At 42.0% G+C, this 15,465-nt stretch overlaps 1 protein-coding gene across 29 annotated transcripts in view; it reads left to right on the top strand.

Moving 5' to 3' along the window:
• Window positions 1-15,465, top strand: part of DTNA (dystrobrevin alpha) — a 280,088-nt gene that overhangs the window by 147,704 nt on the left and 116,919 nt on the right. For 28 of the 29 annotated variants that reach the window (XM_034762854.1, XM_034762857.1, XM_034762866.1 and 25 more), the window contains exons 2-3: window positions 5,723-5,790; window positions 12,820-12,900. In XM_034762854.1, coding sequence (XP_034618745.1) covers window positions 5,724-5,790; window positions 12,820-12,900 — 148 coding nt within the window. In that variant the 5' untranslated portion in view covers window position 5,723. The remainder of the gene's footprint in view (window positions 1-5,722; window positions 5,791-12,819; window positions 12,901-15,465) is intronic. The other variant, XM_034762861.1, reaches the window with a different exon arrangement.

Consider the following 15,465-nt stretch of genomic DNA (forward strand, 5'->3'; position numbering starts at 1 on the left):
AGTTTATGGCAAAACTTCAATGAGAGAAGAATTATACCAGTGCTGTGTGCTTTTGAAAAGCCAATCCTGTGTTTAGGGAACTCCCAAAAGGGAAACTAATGAACAGTCTGTGATCACATTCTTTCTTAAAAATGAAGAAAACATTTTACTAAATGTATGAATCAAGGCATGGATTTTTTTTTTTTAAATTTAGAAGTTGAACAAGACAAGCTGTTGAAAAGGCAGAATTGCTGAGGCACATTTGATATGAGCTTAGTAACAGCTTTTTTTCTCCTACACTGTAAGTAGCTCATCTAGATAAAGTACAAACAAGTACTGTAAGTGCAATGCAATTATACCTAGCCTCAGGAAAGAGCACTGAACAATTTTATTATATTGCCAAAGATTAGTGCTGGAATGTAAAGCTGAGAGAGACCTATTAGAGGCCTACTTCATTAAAAGAAATGGAACAAGTCATTCATAAGGCACCAATAAATCCATTAAGGGGGGAAAGGGTCTGAAATGGCCCTTCTGGATTCTAGTTATTAACTTCAAGGATTGCTGAAGTTGGTGACTTTGCAAATATGGTTTTACCCAGCTCTTAACAGCTCTCTTAACCTCCTACTCACCAGACCAAATTCACCTCTGAAGTAAGCACAGATATGACTCCACTGCAGTCAGCACAGTGGCACCAACTTTCACCAGAGTTGAATTTGACCCACAGTATCTCTTTATGGGGGTGAGAGGGAAGGAAAGGGGAAGAGACAATTTCACATTAATTCATTTTACATTACCATAGACCATGCATGAGTATTGGCTGCAGCTTTCAAGATCTATTTAAAATAACTATTGGCTAGATATTGGAGGGTAGCTTCCTTTTCAAAAATCAATATTTCTGGTATTACTAAGTTATAGAAAGAAATAATGGGTTACAGTTTGCAGAGGACGATTTAAACCAGAGTGTCCCAAGTAACAGCAGTTGATGGGTGCATGGGTAAGGGTTTAATCAACTTACAAAGAAGAAATGTGTAAATAATGGGTTTAAAACAGAGGCGGGCAAACTTTTTGGCCTGAGGGCCGCATTGGGTTTCGTAAATTGTATGGAGGGCCGGATAGGGGAGGGGGTCGTGGCCTGGCCCCCACCTCCTATCTGCCTCCCCCAACCTCCCTGTTCCCTGACGGCCCCTCTGGGACCCCTGCCCCATCCACACACCCCTGCTCCCTGTCCCCGACTGCCCTCGGGCCCCTGCCGCCCCATCCAACCCCCCCTCTCATTCCTGATGGCCCCCCAGGGCCTCTCCCCCATCCGACCTCCCCTTCTCCCTGTCCCCTGACTTCCCCCTGCCGCCCCATCCAACCCCCCTCCTTCCTGACTGCCCCCCCCAGAACCCCTGCCCCCATTCAACCCCCTGTTTTCCCCCCGACCACCATCCACACCTCTGCCCCCTGACCACCACCCTGAACTCCCCTGCCCTCTATCCAACCCCCCCTGCTCCCTGCCCCTTACCACGCTGCCTGGAGCACCGGTGGCTCGCGGCGCTACAGCCGCACCGCCCGGCAGGAACCGGGCCATGCTGCCGCCGTCACCATCACACAGCACAGAGCACCGGGTCAGGCCGGGCTCTGCAACTGCGCTGCCCCAAGAGCTCGCAGCCCTGCTGCCCAGAGCATTGCACTGGCGGCCAAGCGAGCGAGCTGAGGCTGCGGGGGAGGGGAACAGCAGGGGAGGGGCCAGGGGCTAGTCTCCTGGGCCAGGAGCTCGGGGGCCAGGCAGAACGATCCCGCGGGCCGGAGTTTGCCCACCCCTGGTTTAAAGACAGAGAGTCTGTACTGAAAACAGAATATTATTGCTTAGCCAAAGCTGGTTTTAAAAAATTGAACAGCTGTGTAGAAAACTGCACTTCTCATTTTGTCTAGTATATAGCAGGAAAGTAACATCATTTAACCCGTCCTAAGGCCTTGATTCAGCAAGGTATCCAGGCACATATCTAACTTTCATCCCCTTCCAACAAGGTATCATTTCAGATGGCTTCTTGAGCAAGGACAAGAAAACTGCTTGTTTAAGAGGTGCAAACACCTTGTCCTCCCAAAGGAAGGTGTGGGAGGGAAACAGTTTTCTTGTCCCATGAAGAGTTTAGAGATGTCAGAAATTTTCCCGGTTCAACTGTGGGATGAAACCAAGACATTTAGAAAATTGTTCACAAAAAGCCAAAAAGAGAGAGTGGCTAGAATCCAAGCAATTAACTGATTGCGCAGGGTTTCGGGAGGTTGGCATTGCAAGCTGTGTGTTGGACGGCAGTCACTATTGTGGGGCATTGGGGTGTGATTGTTTTGGGAGGAGAATAAGAAAGGTGAGGGGAGGTCTGGATATTGCAGGGTTTTGGATGAAAAGTCCTTTGGCCCTTTGGGGGTTGTGTATTCTGGGGTTTTTGTAAGGGGTTAATGAACACTGCAGGGTCCATCTTGTTGGGGGGAAATAAATAGTCCAGGGCTTTGGGGCAAATATTGTGTGGCTTAAGTGGGGGGAAGTTCAGCTAGCTGTATTTGGCTATGACCTCCAGCCCTGCCTGGAAGGGGTAGGACGGAGGGTTGCATGTGGGGTCTGGAGCTCAGGAGGGAGTGGGGTTGGACTGGAGAAAGGCAGGCACTCCTGGGCACTGCGTTTGGGAATCAATCCTTTCCCCCTGCAGCGGGGGAAAGCTGGTTTGGTTTGGGCTCTTGGGGGCGATTCTGTTTAGAGTCCTTTTTGTTTGATCGGCTTGGACATAGGAGGGTGATCGCCGTCCAGCCTCCGCCACTGGGGGGTGGGAAGAGTAGCGGGAGGAGCTGCTCTTGGCTCAGCTGCTGATGCCTGACAGAGAGAAGTGGCTGGCTTCTGGACCGGGCTTCAAGAGGTAGGTGTTGCCACCCAGGGCGGGGGGGATTCTGTTCTCCCCCCCTTTCTGCCCTGCCATGCCCCAATTGCCCCGGCCCTGACCCCTCACTATGGTGACTGACCCCTCCCCTGCTCCGGGCAGCAGGTGAGTCCGGGGAGATGGGGGAGTGAGTGGGGGAGGTTTGGAGAGTGAGCGACGGAAGGAAGGGGGAGAAGAGTGAGCAGGGGGTGGGGCCTCAGGGGAAGGGGCGGGATCTCAGGGGTTGGGGGCGGGGCAAGGCTGTCCGGGGTTCATCAATTAGAAAGTTGGCAACCCTAATCATAGTCTTTAACAATATTTATAAATGAAAGCCTCATAACAGCAAGGAGGCTGGGGGGGAGAAGTATGTTTAATTTTCTTATCAAATGCTGCAGAACAGAATATTATTTCCTGATTTTATTAAAAAAAATATATATATATAAAATAGATAGTACTCTTGGTGCTGCATGGAAATAGAGGAACAGATTGCTTTTGAAAGAGTCAGATCAAACTCAGTCACTACTAAACCATTTATTTACTGTATTTCCTGAAGCTGGACTATTGTATACAGTGGACATAGAAGGCATCAACTCAGCATATCAATATAAGTTAAATAATATTTTCAGAGACTGGAAAACTTGAGTTTTGAAACAGATTTTGGGATTCTGAGCAAGAGAATCTGCAGTATATTGACGTTTACTGCCTTGTTGATCGACACCCTTATTAATTAGCCCATGAAAATAGCTGTCGTTAGATGCACTATAACTGTTTGCAGATAAGACAATAGAAAAGTTATTTCCTGTTGAGAAGAACTTTAGAACATTAGTTGCTATTTTTCTGTGAACTGTTGTCCACTATAAGCATAATAGAATCAGTAGAGTAAAATAACATTGCAGCTGCTATCTCGGCTGATAGTAGGGATTGACCTGAAGATGTCCAGAGTTGAAAGCATGAGTCTCTACAGCTTGTGCTAAAGAGTCAAGCTGCGTAGTTAAGAACTGAAACAGATTCCAATCTTCTGTGGTTTGGGCACAGTGGGGGACACACAATGCATGATGACCAGTGGATCATAGTAACATCTTGATTTCGTCAAGGGTTTGGTGCATACTAGTTTTGTAAATTCATAATAATATGGAAAGAAGATTTTGAAGATGTGGCATATGACTGAATTTCTGCCAATGGGACTTGAAAATAACTATTTCTTAGCTTCATGTAACACTAAGATACTTTCTCTTACTTTGCTTCCTACCCTTGTGAAAAAGATGAAGACTAGGAAGTGACTAAGTGAGATTACTGCAACTTGTTAGTTTAGTGACATCTATGAATTGCATTGCCTACAGAGGCAGTCTAGGCAGTAATTTGCCTGTGTCATTGTTACCTGACCTCCTCGCATCCTGTTTCACCCACCTGTTGTATCATGTCTTTAAGACTGTTTGGGGCAAGGACTGTCTTTACAATATATCTGTAAAATGTCTAGCACAATGAGGTCCTTGCCTGCTTGAGAGGGTTATGGATTACAGTATATAAAGAAAATTAATAATAATCAGCCTATTTATAGAAGTTAAAGGTCTCAAAAGCATGCCTTCCATATAAAGAACAGCTGTAACAATATAACATTCCAGGAAAAGAATGGTGTTGTGGTTAAGGTGCTACATTGAATGGGGCTCAGGAGATCTGGATTCTGCTCCTGGTTCTGCCACAGAGCTTTTGTGAGCCCAGCAAGTCATATAATCCCTGTGTGCCTCTATTCCCCTAACTATGAGATGGAGTTAATAATACTACTTTAGCTCACAGGAGGATGAATTCATTAATGTATGTTGGCTGCTCAGATACTACCATTATGAGTGCCAAAGAAACACCTGTACAGAAAAACAAATAAATATGGGCAAAGCGACAGGATGATGAGGTGGCATGAAAAAGGAAATAGTTGCTAGACTAAAGGGTTTTTCAATCAGGAAAAGATTATTTTAACATTATGCTTCTGAAAGAACATGATACATGTGGTTTGGAAAATACTATTTTTCCTTCAATAGAGAAGGCCCTCCCATGTGGATGGCCACGCATGGGATCGAAAGGGAGTACATAACCAAACACTGCCCTTTAAACATCATAACCAGACATTGATAACTAGACCTAGGTAAATACTTTAAGCATTTTTCTGCAAGTAAAAACGCCCCTACATTTGTTCCCCTTCTGCATTTTTTTTTATTTCTGCAAATGAGTTGCCCGGCATATTATGTAGAAACAGTGCCTATTATGCAAGTGTTAGAGAACGTTTGTGAAAAACAAATTCTGAATATGTAAATGAGTGGCCTTACTCTTACTTAATAAGCTAATCTAGTTAGGAAATCAATACAGAACCATGTGACCCCTGTGCCAAATCAACACTAACCAATCCAGGTCACATTTTGACTATTAGATATTTATAATGAATTGTTTACAACTAATTAATTCTCTATATACTGTTCATAGAGAATATTTGGTGACTAACTTTGAATAACAAATTTAAAAAAATGTAAGCAGCTTGCGGACAATTCATAACCAAAAAGAGTAGTGGGGCGCTCAAGAGATAGTTAATGAGATTAAATAGCCTTTCATTTTATGGGCACTGGTTTGAATTCAACCCTGCTTGGTAGAGGCAGAGATATTACATCTTCTGATTTCTTCTTCCTTTATATAATTTACCAATAAGATCCCCTTATTTTAGGACACACTAGATTGAAAGCAAAGTCTAGGCCACGGAGGAGAATGTGATCTGATTTTCCCCCAAACAGTGCCACGGTAGGGCTGGCAAGGGCTGATGTTCAGCTTGTGGGTATTAAATATTTTCTGGTGATTTTGTCTTTTAGAATGATTGAAGATTGTGGGAAAAGAGGAAATACCATGGCAGAAAGAAGGCAGCTGTTTGCCGAAATGCGTAAGTACTGTGTTTTTAGAGATCTAACTGTTTCATTGCAAAAGATGAACTAGATACAACATAACATCAGTAAACCTCACTTAAAGTATCTGTCCCATTCTCATTCTAAATAATTGTGTTTTTACTGTGAGAAAGAAATTGCAGGAGGGTGGATTTAATTAACCTAATACAGCAGAATAGATCTTTCCCATCCCTGATTTCTGTGATCTTCTGAACTAGGTTGTTATTTTACCTCTGTTTCAATAATAGCTAATTCATCCAAAGAAGTTAAAATACTGATAATTTCACAAATGTAACATATGGGGAAAGAAAACAATCATCCCCAAAACACAAGGTTTCTAAGGAACAGTTTCAAATCCCAGATATCCCACTTGAATGTATCCTTTTCCTTGTATGGTCTAAATGTATCTGTTCTAAAATAACTAACCTGTTAGCTCTCCACAAAATATCATATGAACAAGAGTTGCCCCAATTCCTAACTACTCCACACTCCTCTTATTTCCCTTGTGAACAATCCATTGTTTCCTTTGGGAGACTGTTTTCCTTGTATAAAGTTTGGGATCTTCCTGATTTTACTAGATTTACCTAATTTTTTTGACAAGAATGATCAGGTATATCCCTTAGCTCTATTATGGTCATACTATAATCTATATCCATGAGGTGTAGTACTTTCAAACTAGTAAATGTTGACAGAACAATGGTACTTTGCTAGACTCTTAACAGACTTTGAAGGAAAAATATTAAATATATCTAACAAATGTCTAGCAGATTACCTATATCTGTGCCATTTTTCAAGGTTTTGGATCCTCCATCTAAAAGGTGCATCGAGAAATGAGAGTTGAATATTAAAAGTGAGGTTTTCAGAAGTGTTCAGTATTGGCCCAACTCTTGTCCTGGATAGGTCATGTTTTTTGTTTTTTGTTTTGTTTTGTTTTTTACCATTGACGTCAATGGGAGTAGAGTTAGGACAATGCTGAGTGTTTTTGAGAATCCCTCCTTAAAATTCCTGTTTTATCTTTATTTTAAATTCTGAGGGAAATTCTGGAAACCTATAGCTGCATTGTCTGTCTTTACTGACTATTTGAATAGCCCATGTTCACTGTTGCAGAGAACATACTTGACAACACCCTGATTATGTAGACATGGGCCAGACTGATTCTGGAATATGTTGCTGCCGCAGTTGTGTTGGAGGCTCTTTCAAAGGTGTGGCAGGATTTTTTAATTTTTGAACTTTTGGGGAAAGGGTCAAATGCAAGCTGGTATGACTTTGGGTTTTCCCACACAACTACCTAAGTCATTTAGGGGGTTGGACCTTGATAAGGATACACCTCTTAGAAAAGTTGATTCCCTCCTTATTTTATGGTGTTGCCCAATAGTGTGAACCTCATGTTCCTTCTGAGCCAGACATTAATAGGTATGGAATGAAGCCCTCAGTAAAGTACTGGACATCTTGACAATGGAGAAACTTACCATCCTATATTATCTTGCTATCTGGCCATGGGATATTATTTTTTCAGTCTAATATATACACTTCTAAAGCAGAACATTTATTTTATTTTGAACCTTATTAAGAGTTTGTGATGGTTTCTTACAGCTTGTTTCAAGTTTTGCTTTTTGCCTTTGCCATACACAAATAGTTATTATACACCATATTCTACATATTGAAATGTAGAATGTTTTAATGTTTTATTTCCTTATGTATGGTTATGTATTTAATGTTTTCTTCTCTGTGCTGTTTGCAAAAAAACAACCATGCATTTAAAGAGGAAAAGATTAAAGATGAGTAAGGCTTGAGAGAGACAAGATGGGTGAAGTAATATCTGTTATTGGGCCAACTTCAATTGATGAAAGAGACAAGCTTTTGACCTTACACTGAACTCTTCTTCAGGTCATTTCAGGAAATGCTTACATGCTCTCCTAAATAGGGCGGTTTTCCTGCACAATGGCATAGATCTTTTTGAGATAATCACATTTTACATGGTAGGTGGATTCTGAGGCTCCTCTGTATTTAGTGTTTACTCCTAAAACAATTGATTGTTTTCCTATGGAGGGGACATCCTTCCAGCTGCCAGTTACAATGTTCTATGTATTAGTGTCATATCTAGTACATCTCTACCTTGATATAACACTGTCCTCAGGAGCCAAAAAATCTTACCACGTTACAGGTGAAACTGCGTTATATCGAACTTGCTTTGATCCACCAGAGTGCGCAGCCCTGCCCTGTCCCCCCCCCCCCCCCCCGAGCACTGCTTTACCGCGTTATATCCGAATTCGCGTTATATTGAGGTAGAGGTGTATTCTCTTATTTGGAATTCTGAGGTCAAAGTTTACATTGTCTCTTACAACTAAAAAGGCACATTAGGGTGTCAAAATAAATGGAATACCAGTAGTTTTAGCTGACACGTTTACGTGCCATCTAGAGGGGAATGAACTGATGGATGCACCACAAAATATGGTGAACAGAACATGTATCCACTTGGGGCTGCCAGCATAGATTATCGAGTAGACACAGAGTACTGTTACAAAGTATGGAAACATGAGACAAAGCTTGCAATTTATTGCGTTATTCTCTTTTCAAAGTGCCAACAATATGAAATGTGCTGAGAATTCCCAGAAGGAAAAAACTATAATACTGCAGCTGATCAAATAGTAGGAGAAACTATTGGCAATCATTTAGGCAACTTAGAAACTGAAGTTTGACTTGCCTTATCCCCACCTGACATCTTTCATTGTTTTTCATTAGTGTGCATATAAGTAAGGTATTGTTTGTACGAAAGTTTTTGGAAGAACAAATTTGAGACTGGAGCCAAAATTTGAACTGAGAACACTAGATATGTTTGGGACAGAAGCAGAAGTAATAAACTTCCTGCATTGCCCAGCCAATTCATTTAAAAAAATGTTTTCACCCAACTCATAAACATCACTCTGCAAGCAGCAAAAATGGCAAAATGTATTGCATATAAGTTTGCTCAGCTCTCCTAAATGCCTACAAAATACATATTGGAGATCCTCACTTCTGCACCAGACCCTTTACATCTCGTAAAAGGTCTCTAGTGGCATAAAGGAGCCCTAAAAGCCAGGGGAGAATTTCCCCACTATAGGCACTGTGGGGCCACCTCTAAAGTTGCCTACTGAGGAGCGCATCTCAAGCCCCAGCATAAGGAGTGTGGTGCAGCTGATGGAAGGCGGGGTGTGTTGGGGGTGGGACTAAAGCATGTGGTGCTGAGAATATTCCTGGCAGCACAGTGGACCTGAGTGTAATTTGGAGAGGGTGTCATAATTTAGGCTCCTGCTGCTGTCTAAGTTATGTCAAAAACCCTTCCAGTCCAGCAGTCCAGTAGCCTTTGGACAGCACAGGGGTGGCTTTAAAGACACTTTATCATGCCCTCCCCCTCAACTGTTACTAGTGGCACAGAATCTTGCCCATTGTGTAGAAATTATGTTTATTGACTATGCAATAAGAACATTGTGGTTATAGCAAGTAACTAGGAGACATGATTGCTGAGTTCTCTTTCTGGCTCTTTCACCAATTCACTATGAACCTTGGGCAAGTAGCATAACTTTTCCTCTGCAGTTTATCAGTCTGTAAAATGGATACAACAATACCTACCCCAGAGACTTATAGAAAATTATTTAAGCCTTGTAACAAGACCTTTGAGAGGCACTCCAAAGCCATAGTTGAATGGCACTATATAAATACACTAATATTACTTGGTTTATGTTATCACAACATTGTAAAGAAAAATCTAATGAACCATAAAATGATCTCTCAAAGCACATTTAATAAGATTCAGCTGCAATAACACAGGCATAAGACCTTAACAATCAGTTCAAAGTTATTCCCCAATTATCCCAATTCTTATGGGGTAAGCAAAGGTGATCTGTATAGCAATCTGTTTTGTCATACATGGGTGGCTACAAAAAGAAGAATTGGTTTTCTTAATTGGTCCTAATAAAAAAGGAAAGACTCTGTGTTAGAGACATTGCAGTACCCTGCCTCAGATATTTCAGCTTTCCTCAGTGTTGTCAGCAAAATATTAAAGGAGAAGAGAAAAACTGAGGCTTTTAACGGGAAAGCATGTCATGAGAAAAATGAAAACCTTTCAGGACCTGATGCTAAGTAGTTCAGAGTACCTTTTGCCAGGAACAGATGGTATTAAGACAGCCAACTGTGAAAAGGAACTAGTAGAGAGTACTGGGAGAGTGGTGTGGGAGAATCTGGTCAGCAGCGGGGCAGATGCTGAGGAGACAGAAGAGATCAGGGCAAGTTTGAAATGTTTGGGTCCAGCCAATGCCTGATTGTTCATCAAAGAGTGGGTGAACACAAGCATAATGTACAATTATAAAGCCCAGTGGCAGATCTAATAATGTTGGTATATATCTCAAAGAAGGGATTTGTGAAACCAGTTAAAAAACAAGACGGCCATATTTTCACTTCACTGCACTCTATTGACAGTCTAATTTTACACTAGTTGTATTTGGAATGAACATGAGTTTGGACAGTCCTTCAAGCAGCTTTGTAGTGTGTAACTCTGTTTTAGTATCTATTTCAGAGATGAAGTTGCTCAAGTTGATGGGGCAAATTCTCCTCTATTACATAGTTGCAACCACATTCAAAACACAAATATCTGAAAATGTCATTGACTCTGTATTAGTAAAAGTTAATATGCCACATGGTATAAGCCCGCGTGCCACAATTGGGAGTTCTGAATTCTTTTTCTCATAACTACCCCTGTAGTAACAATTGCCTAGTTCTTGTATGACATGTCAGCCTGGGAGTAAATATGTTAAATAAGAAAAATCTACTCCTCTGCCTTTGAGTTTTAAAAAATATTATAAGTAATGAACAATGGGTTGATGCTTGAAGATACTTTGTCAGATCCCCACCCTCATTCTGACCCCTTTCCGGCTACTTGGGTGGCACAGAGGGGCTCTCAGTGGGAGTAGACCCATCCTAGTTGGTTCCTACACTACCTCCCCTTCAGCCCTGGCAAAAGGGAAAAGATGTGGGCAGGAAAAGCATTGCTGGCAGATGCTTTGGGGACATTGCCAGCTTTGTATATTTAGAGTCTCCAGGGCCAGTCTGGGTATGAACTGACTCCCTGAGGCTCCCACCACAAAAAAACAAATCTCAGCATCAGTGGTGAATGTGGCCCACTCTTTTGCAGTATATTTTTTGCCCTAAACTTTGTCATCTACCAGTCTCTAAGTTCAGCTGTTGTATTGTTTCTAATTTGGTCTTCTGACAATACCTTGTTCTGAGCTGGCATGACAGCCAGGGCCGGCTCCAGGCACCAGCTTAACAAGCAGGTGCTTGGGGCGGCCAAGGGAGAGGGGCGGCACCTGCGGCAATTCGGGGGCAGCAGGTCCCTCACTCCCTCTAGGAGTGAAGGATCTGGCACTGAACTGCCGCCGCCAATCGCGGCTTTTTTTTTTTTTCCAATTGCCGCCACTGATCGCAATCGCGGCTTTTTTTTTTTTTTTTTTTTTGCTTGGGGCGGCAGAAATGCTGGAGCCGGCCCCGATGACAGCTGAAGATATTTATTGTGAGCTTTGTCATTAAAAATTAAAATTAGATGGAGGTTTTCCCTGATATTGGAGATTGGCCAGTTTGTCTTTTAGCCTGAAACTTGACCAGATTGTTTCTTCAAAACAACAGACAGTGTAGGCTTACTAGTCCTTGGCTTTCTTCATAAATGTGTTTTAACCTCCCCTTTCCCCGTAAAAAATAGGCAGCCTTGAAAATGTTGAACAGCATGTGCTTCTATGTCCTTTCTCCTATGTGTACATTGTTAACAAGGAACAGGTACTTGTGACGGGATCCCCAGGGTGCAGCCTGGGATTGTGGGACCAGTGTGCCCCTTTCTCTCTCCAGCCTGGTCTGTTTCTCACAATGCCTTGATAGTGACAAACAGCAAACCCTCCACTCAGCACACCAGCATTTGGAGCCCCACACGCAACTAGCTTGCATGAATGTTCCCAGAACCACTCATGAATCACATGGAGAAAGGCACCAGCCAAATCCCCCCAGCTCCCAGGACTGTACCTCAAGACGAGCAGTGCAAATTTATTAATTGGCTCACCACTTCATCAATGGAAAGTGGACATACACCAGAGCAAACCTGAGCAGATTTACCACACGCTTCAGGCAAACTCACTGGTAAAGATAAATAGTTAAACAAATTTATTGACTATAAAAGATCTATTTTAAGTGATATTAAGTGTTAGGCAAAAAGTCAGAGTTAGTTACCAACAGAAATAAAATATAAGCATGCAGTCTAAACTCACAGCCCTATTAGACTGGGCAACAACTAGATTAAGCAGTTTCTTTCACCCCACTGGATATTTCAGTCCTTAATATACAGGTTTGTCCCTTCAACCCAGCTGAGGCTCCTCTGTTGGAATCTTCGGTCTTCTTCTGAGTGTCTTTGTTGCTTGCAGCATAGATGGGGGAGGAGAAAGGTGAAGCCTGGGCCCCCTGTGTTCTGTTTTATACCTTCAGTCCCATGTGCTTGGAGAACACAAGTCCAGGCATGTCTGGTGGGGATTGCTGAGTCCCCAGGTAACGTTGAGCAATTCCCCTGGTGTGGCCTTATGCAGGTGAGTCATTGAATTGTAGCTCCCTTGCTGGACAATGGCTATTGATGGTTGTTTTGACACCCTGCCTGGGCGTTGGTTACTTTCCTTGCTGTTGTCTCTGGGGATCTAATATCTGGCTGATTCCCCAACTTACAGCATGTTTTAATGACCACCATACAACACAATTTTCATAACTTCATATGCGCTAAAGATATACATATTTACATAGAACAGTGGGTTTCAGCAGTTCATAACCTTTCCCCTGATACCTCACATGGAATGCTTTATATGTAAGATCACAATGATATATAAATGAGGAATAGGGGGGTTACAAGACGCTCCCCCAAGGTATAGAATGTCACAGTACACACACGACTCACTGTACTTGCAGACATTGTGGACTCTACCCCAGGGAAATGTCACAGCATGTGTATAATTCTCTTCCACTAGGGGCTCAAGATCTGGATCGCATCCGTTTATCCACCTACAGAACAGCGTGCAAGCTTAGATTTGTACAGAAGAAATGTAACTGTAAGTATGTCAGTTGTTAACTGCAAGTACCATCATTAGTCTTACCACTGTAGGATATGTTTCTTCTCCAGTTGAAAGGAAAATATGGATTTATTTTAATGTACAGTTAGGAGACACTGATAAGAATGCCTGGGTAATAAAGAAATATAGAATAATTCCATACTGTTAATTATCCTCAAAGCATTAAGTGTGGAAATGTTTCTATTGGGGGGAGAGGTTCTTTAATGCTTCTTCTGAATGTGATTATTTTTCTTTTAAAAGCAACAGTTTCTCTTAGCAGGGTTATGAAAAATACCAGGAGCTTTAAAAAAGGTTTAAAAAAAAAATCCACCACACCATAGACTTTGCCATTTGTTTTGTAGATAGATAGAATTTTTACGTTTCTCACTAGGCCTGTTTACACTGGGCTATTAAAAAAAAATCTCACCAATGTACCTCCACTAACAGTAACAATGACTGGTCTAAACACTTGTGCTGCCACCAGAAGAGCTGCACTGGAGGGAGTTTTTAAAAAAAATAGATGAAACCTGTGCAGCTCAGCAGCTACCTCTTTGCTTTGAGGTTGTAAATATTTGTGCTGCAGAAAAATCTGCTGCTTGTGGCCTACAAATATCAGCGAAAGCCAGTCTGAAAAGCTTTTAAAAGAAGATGAAGAATGGGTAGAGCACTCAGGAGGTTACTAGCCAGGGGTCAAATCTGCAGTCACCTCTTTAGCATACCTCTCATATTAATAGGCATTTCTAGCTTAAGTAAGGACCATAGGCTTGGTCCATGGCACAAGCAGGCTGCCAAGTACTATTTCCTACAGCTACAGTAGTTCAGTCATGCTCAATTCAGAAGGAAACACACTGAAAATAGCTGATGTGATTGTGTTTCCTTACTTTATTTTATTTTTTGTAATTGTTTGTCAAAGAGGATGAAATTTTCACTTAATTTCCATGGTAACCACATAAACTTTTTTGTCTTGAGCGACAAAAAAAATCTAACTGAGTTGATTTTAAGTACAAGGATATAATAGCCTCATCATAGGGGAGACTGGATGGCTGAAGGCATTGGTAATGGAGCATAGAATAATAATTAGTATTTATGAAATGTGTAGTGTTTGTGTAAACATACAAACAGTATTTCTTTTTATAATATAATATAGTCTGGCACCTCTCAGTCACTACTTTGAACAAAGCCAGTCAGTGATTAAAAATCAATACCATCAGATTGCTCTTCAGTAACCTGTGTGAAATGAGTTTGTGTTCTCAGTTCTGTTCTTAGTGAATAAGGTATCCAGATTGTAAACGACACTTTCATGACTGGCTCCCTTGTTGGCTGCCTCAGTAGAAAGGAAAAGGAATGAATGCTTATGGAAACTGAAATACGCTTGTGCCCAAAGGGAGTGAAGGAAGAAATGGTCCTTCTGGATAAAGGTTGAGGCACTGTGGTAGGACATTGTGTAGAATATCTGCACTGTAATTAGCAGTGCGGTATAACTGTACCAAAGGTCCAAAAACTCCGGTCTCTATGGCTGTCAATCTAGCACGATTTATGAGCACTAAGTGCACTTCTAAAGACCGGCCTCAGAAAACAGTGCTATTTTAGGGAGGAGGATTCAGTAACGTCTACTGTTTTCTTGTGGTACGCTTCATGCATGATATCAGGACCATAATGCTAGATAGCTCAGAAGAGTAACAAAGAAGCAAAGGCCGTATTGTGTGTGAAATTTTACTTGTATCTGACCTTTGCTGTAGGGGGAATGGATAGGACCTGAGCTCTGAGCCAGGAGGTGGCTGTTCACCTACCTACACCAGGATATTAATGCAGTTTTAAAACATGGGCACCTTGCTAGGGTGACCAAACCTCCCAGCGGAATGCTCAAATTCTACGTGAAATAAGCATTGATGTGGAAATCAGTCAAGCGTTCATGTGAGCTCCTGGTATCGCTTTTCAAGAATTAACAGCTTTATACGTGTCTAGGCTAAAACGCTCCTCACATCGCCAGTTCGATAGGCCTGATCCAAAGCCCACTGAAGTCAGTAGTAGCCCTAAAAGAGGCACTAATTGTAAGACGGTGGGCGAACTATGGCTGAGCACATAGAGGATGATGTTTTCCATTTGCCTATATTGTCACTAACTTATTTTTGCTTTGGGATATTTTGAGTCTAAAAGGTGCTACATAAAAACAAATCGTCTTCTATAAGGAAGACTGATGGCAAATAAAGGAGGAGTGGAGGAAAGCAAATGAGTTCAAGAATCTTCATTTACACTCTCCATTCAAAAGCAACAGAGGGTCCTGTGGCACCTTTAAGACTAACAGAAGTATCGGGAGCATAACTTTCGTGGGTAAGAACCTCACTTCTTCAGATGCAAGTAATGGAAATCTCCAGAGGCAGGTATAAATCAGTATGGAGATAACAAGGTTAGTTCAATCAGGGAGGGTGAGGTGCTCTGCTAGCAGTTGAGGTGTGAACACCAAGGGAGGAGAAACTGCTTCTGTAGTTGGATAGCCATTCACAGTCTTTGTTTAATCCTGATCTGATGGTGTCAAATTTGCAAATGAACTGGAGCTCAGCAGTT

This window comes from Trachemys scripta, chromosome 2 (genome assembly GCF_013100865.1).
Source record: "Trachemys scripta elegans isolate TJP31775 chromosome 2, CAS_Tse_1.0, whole genome shotgun sequence".
Lineage (NCBI taxonomy): Eukaryota > Metazoa > Chordata > Testudines > Emydidae > Trachemys > Trachemys scripta.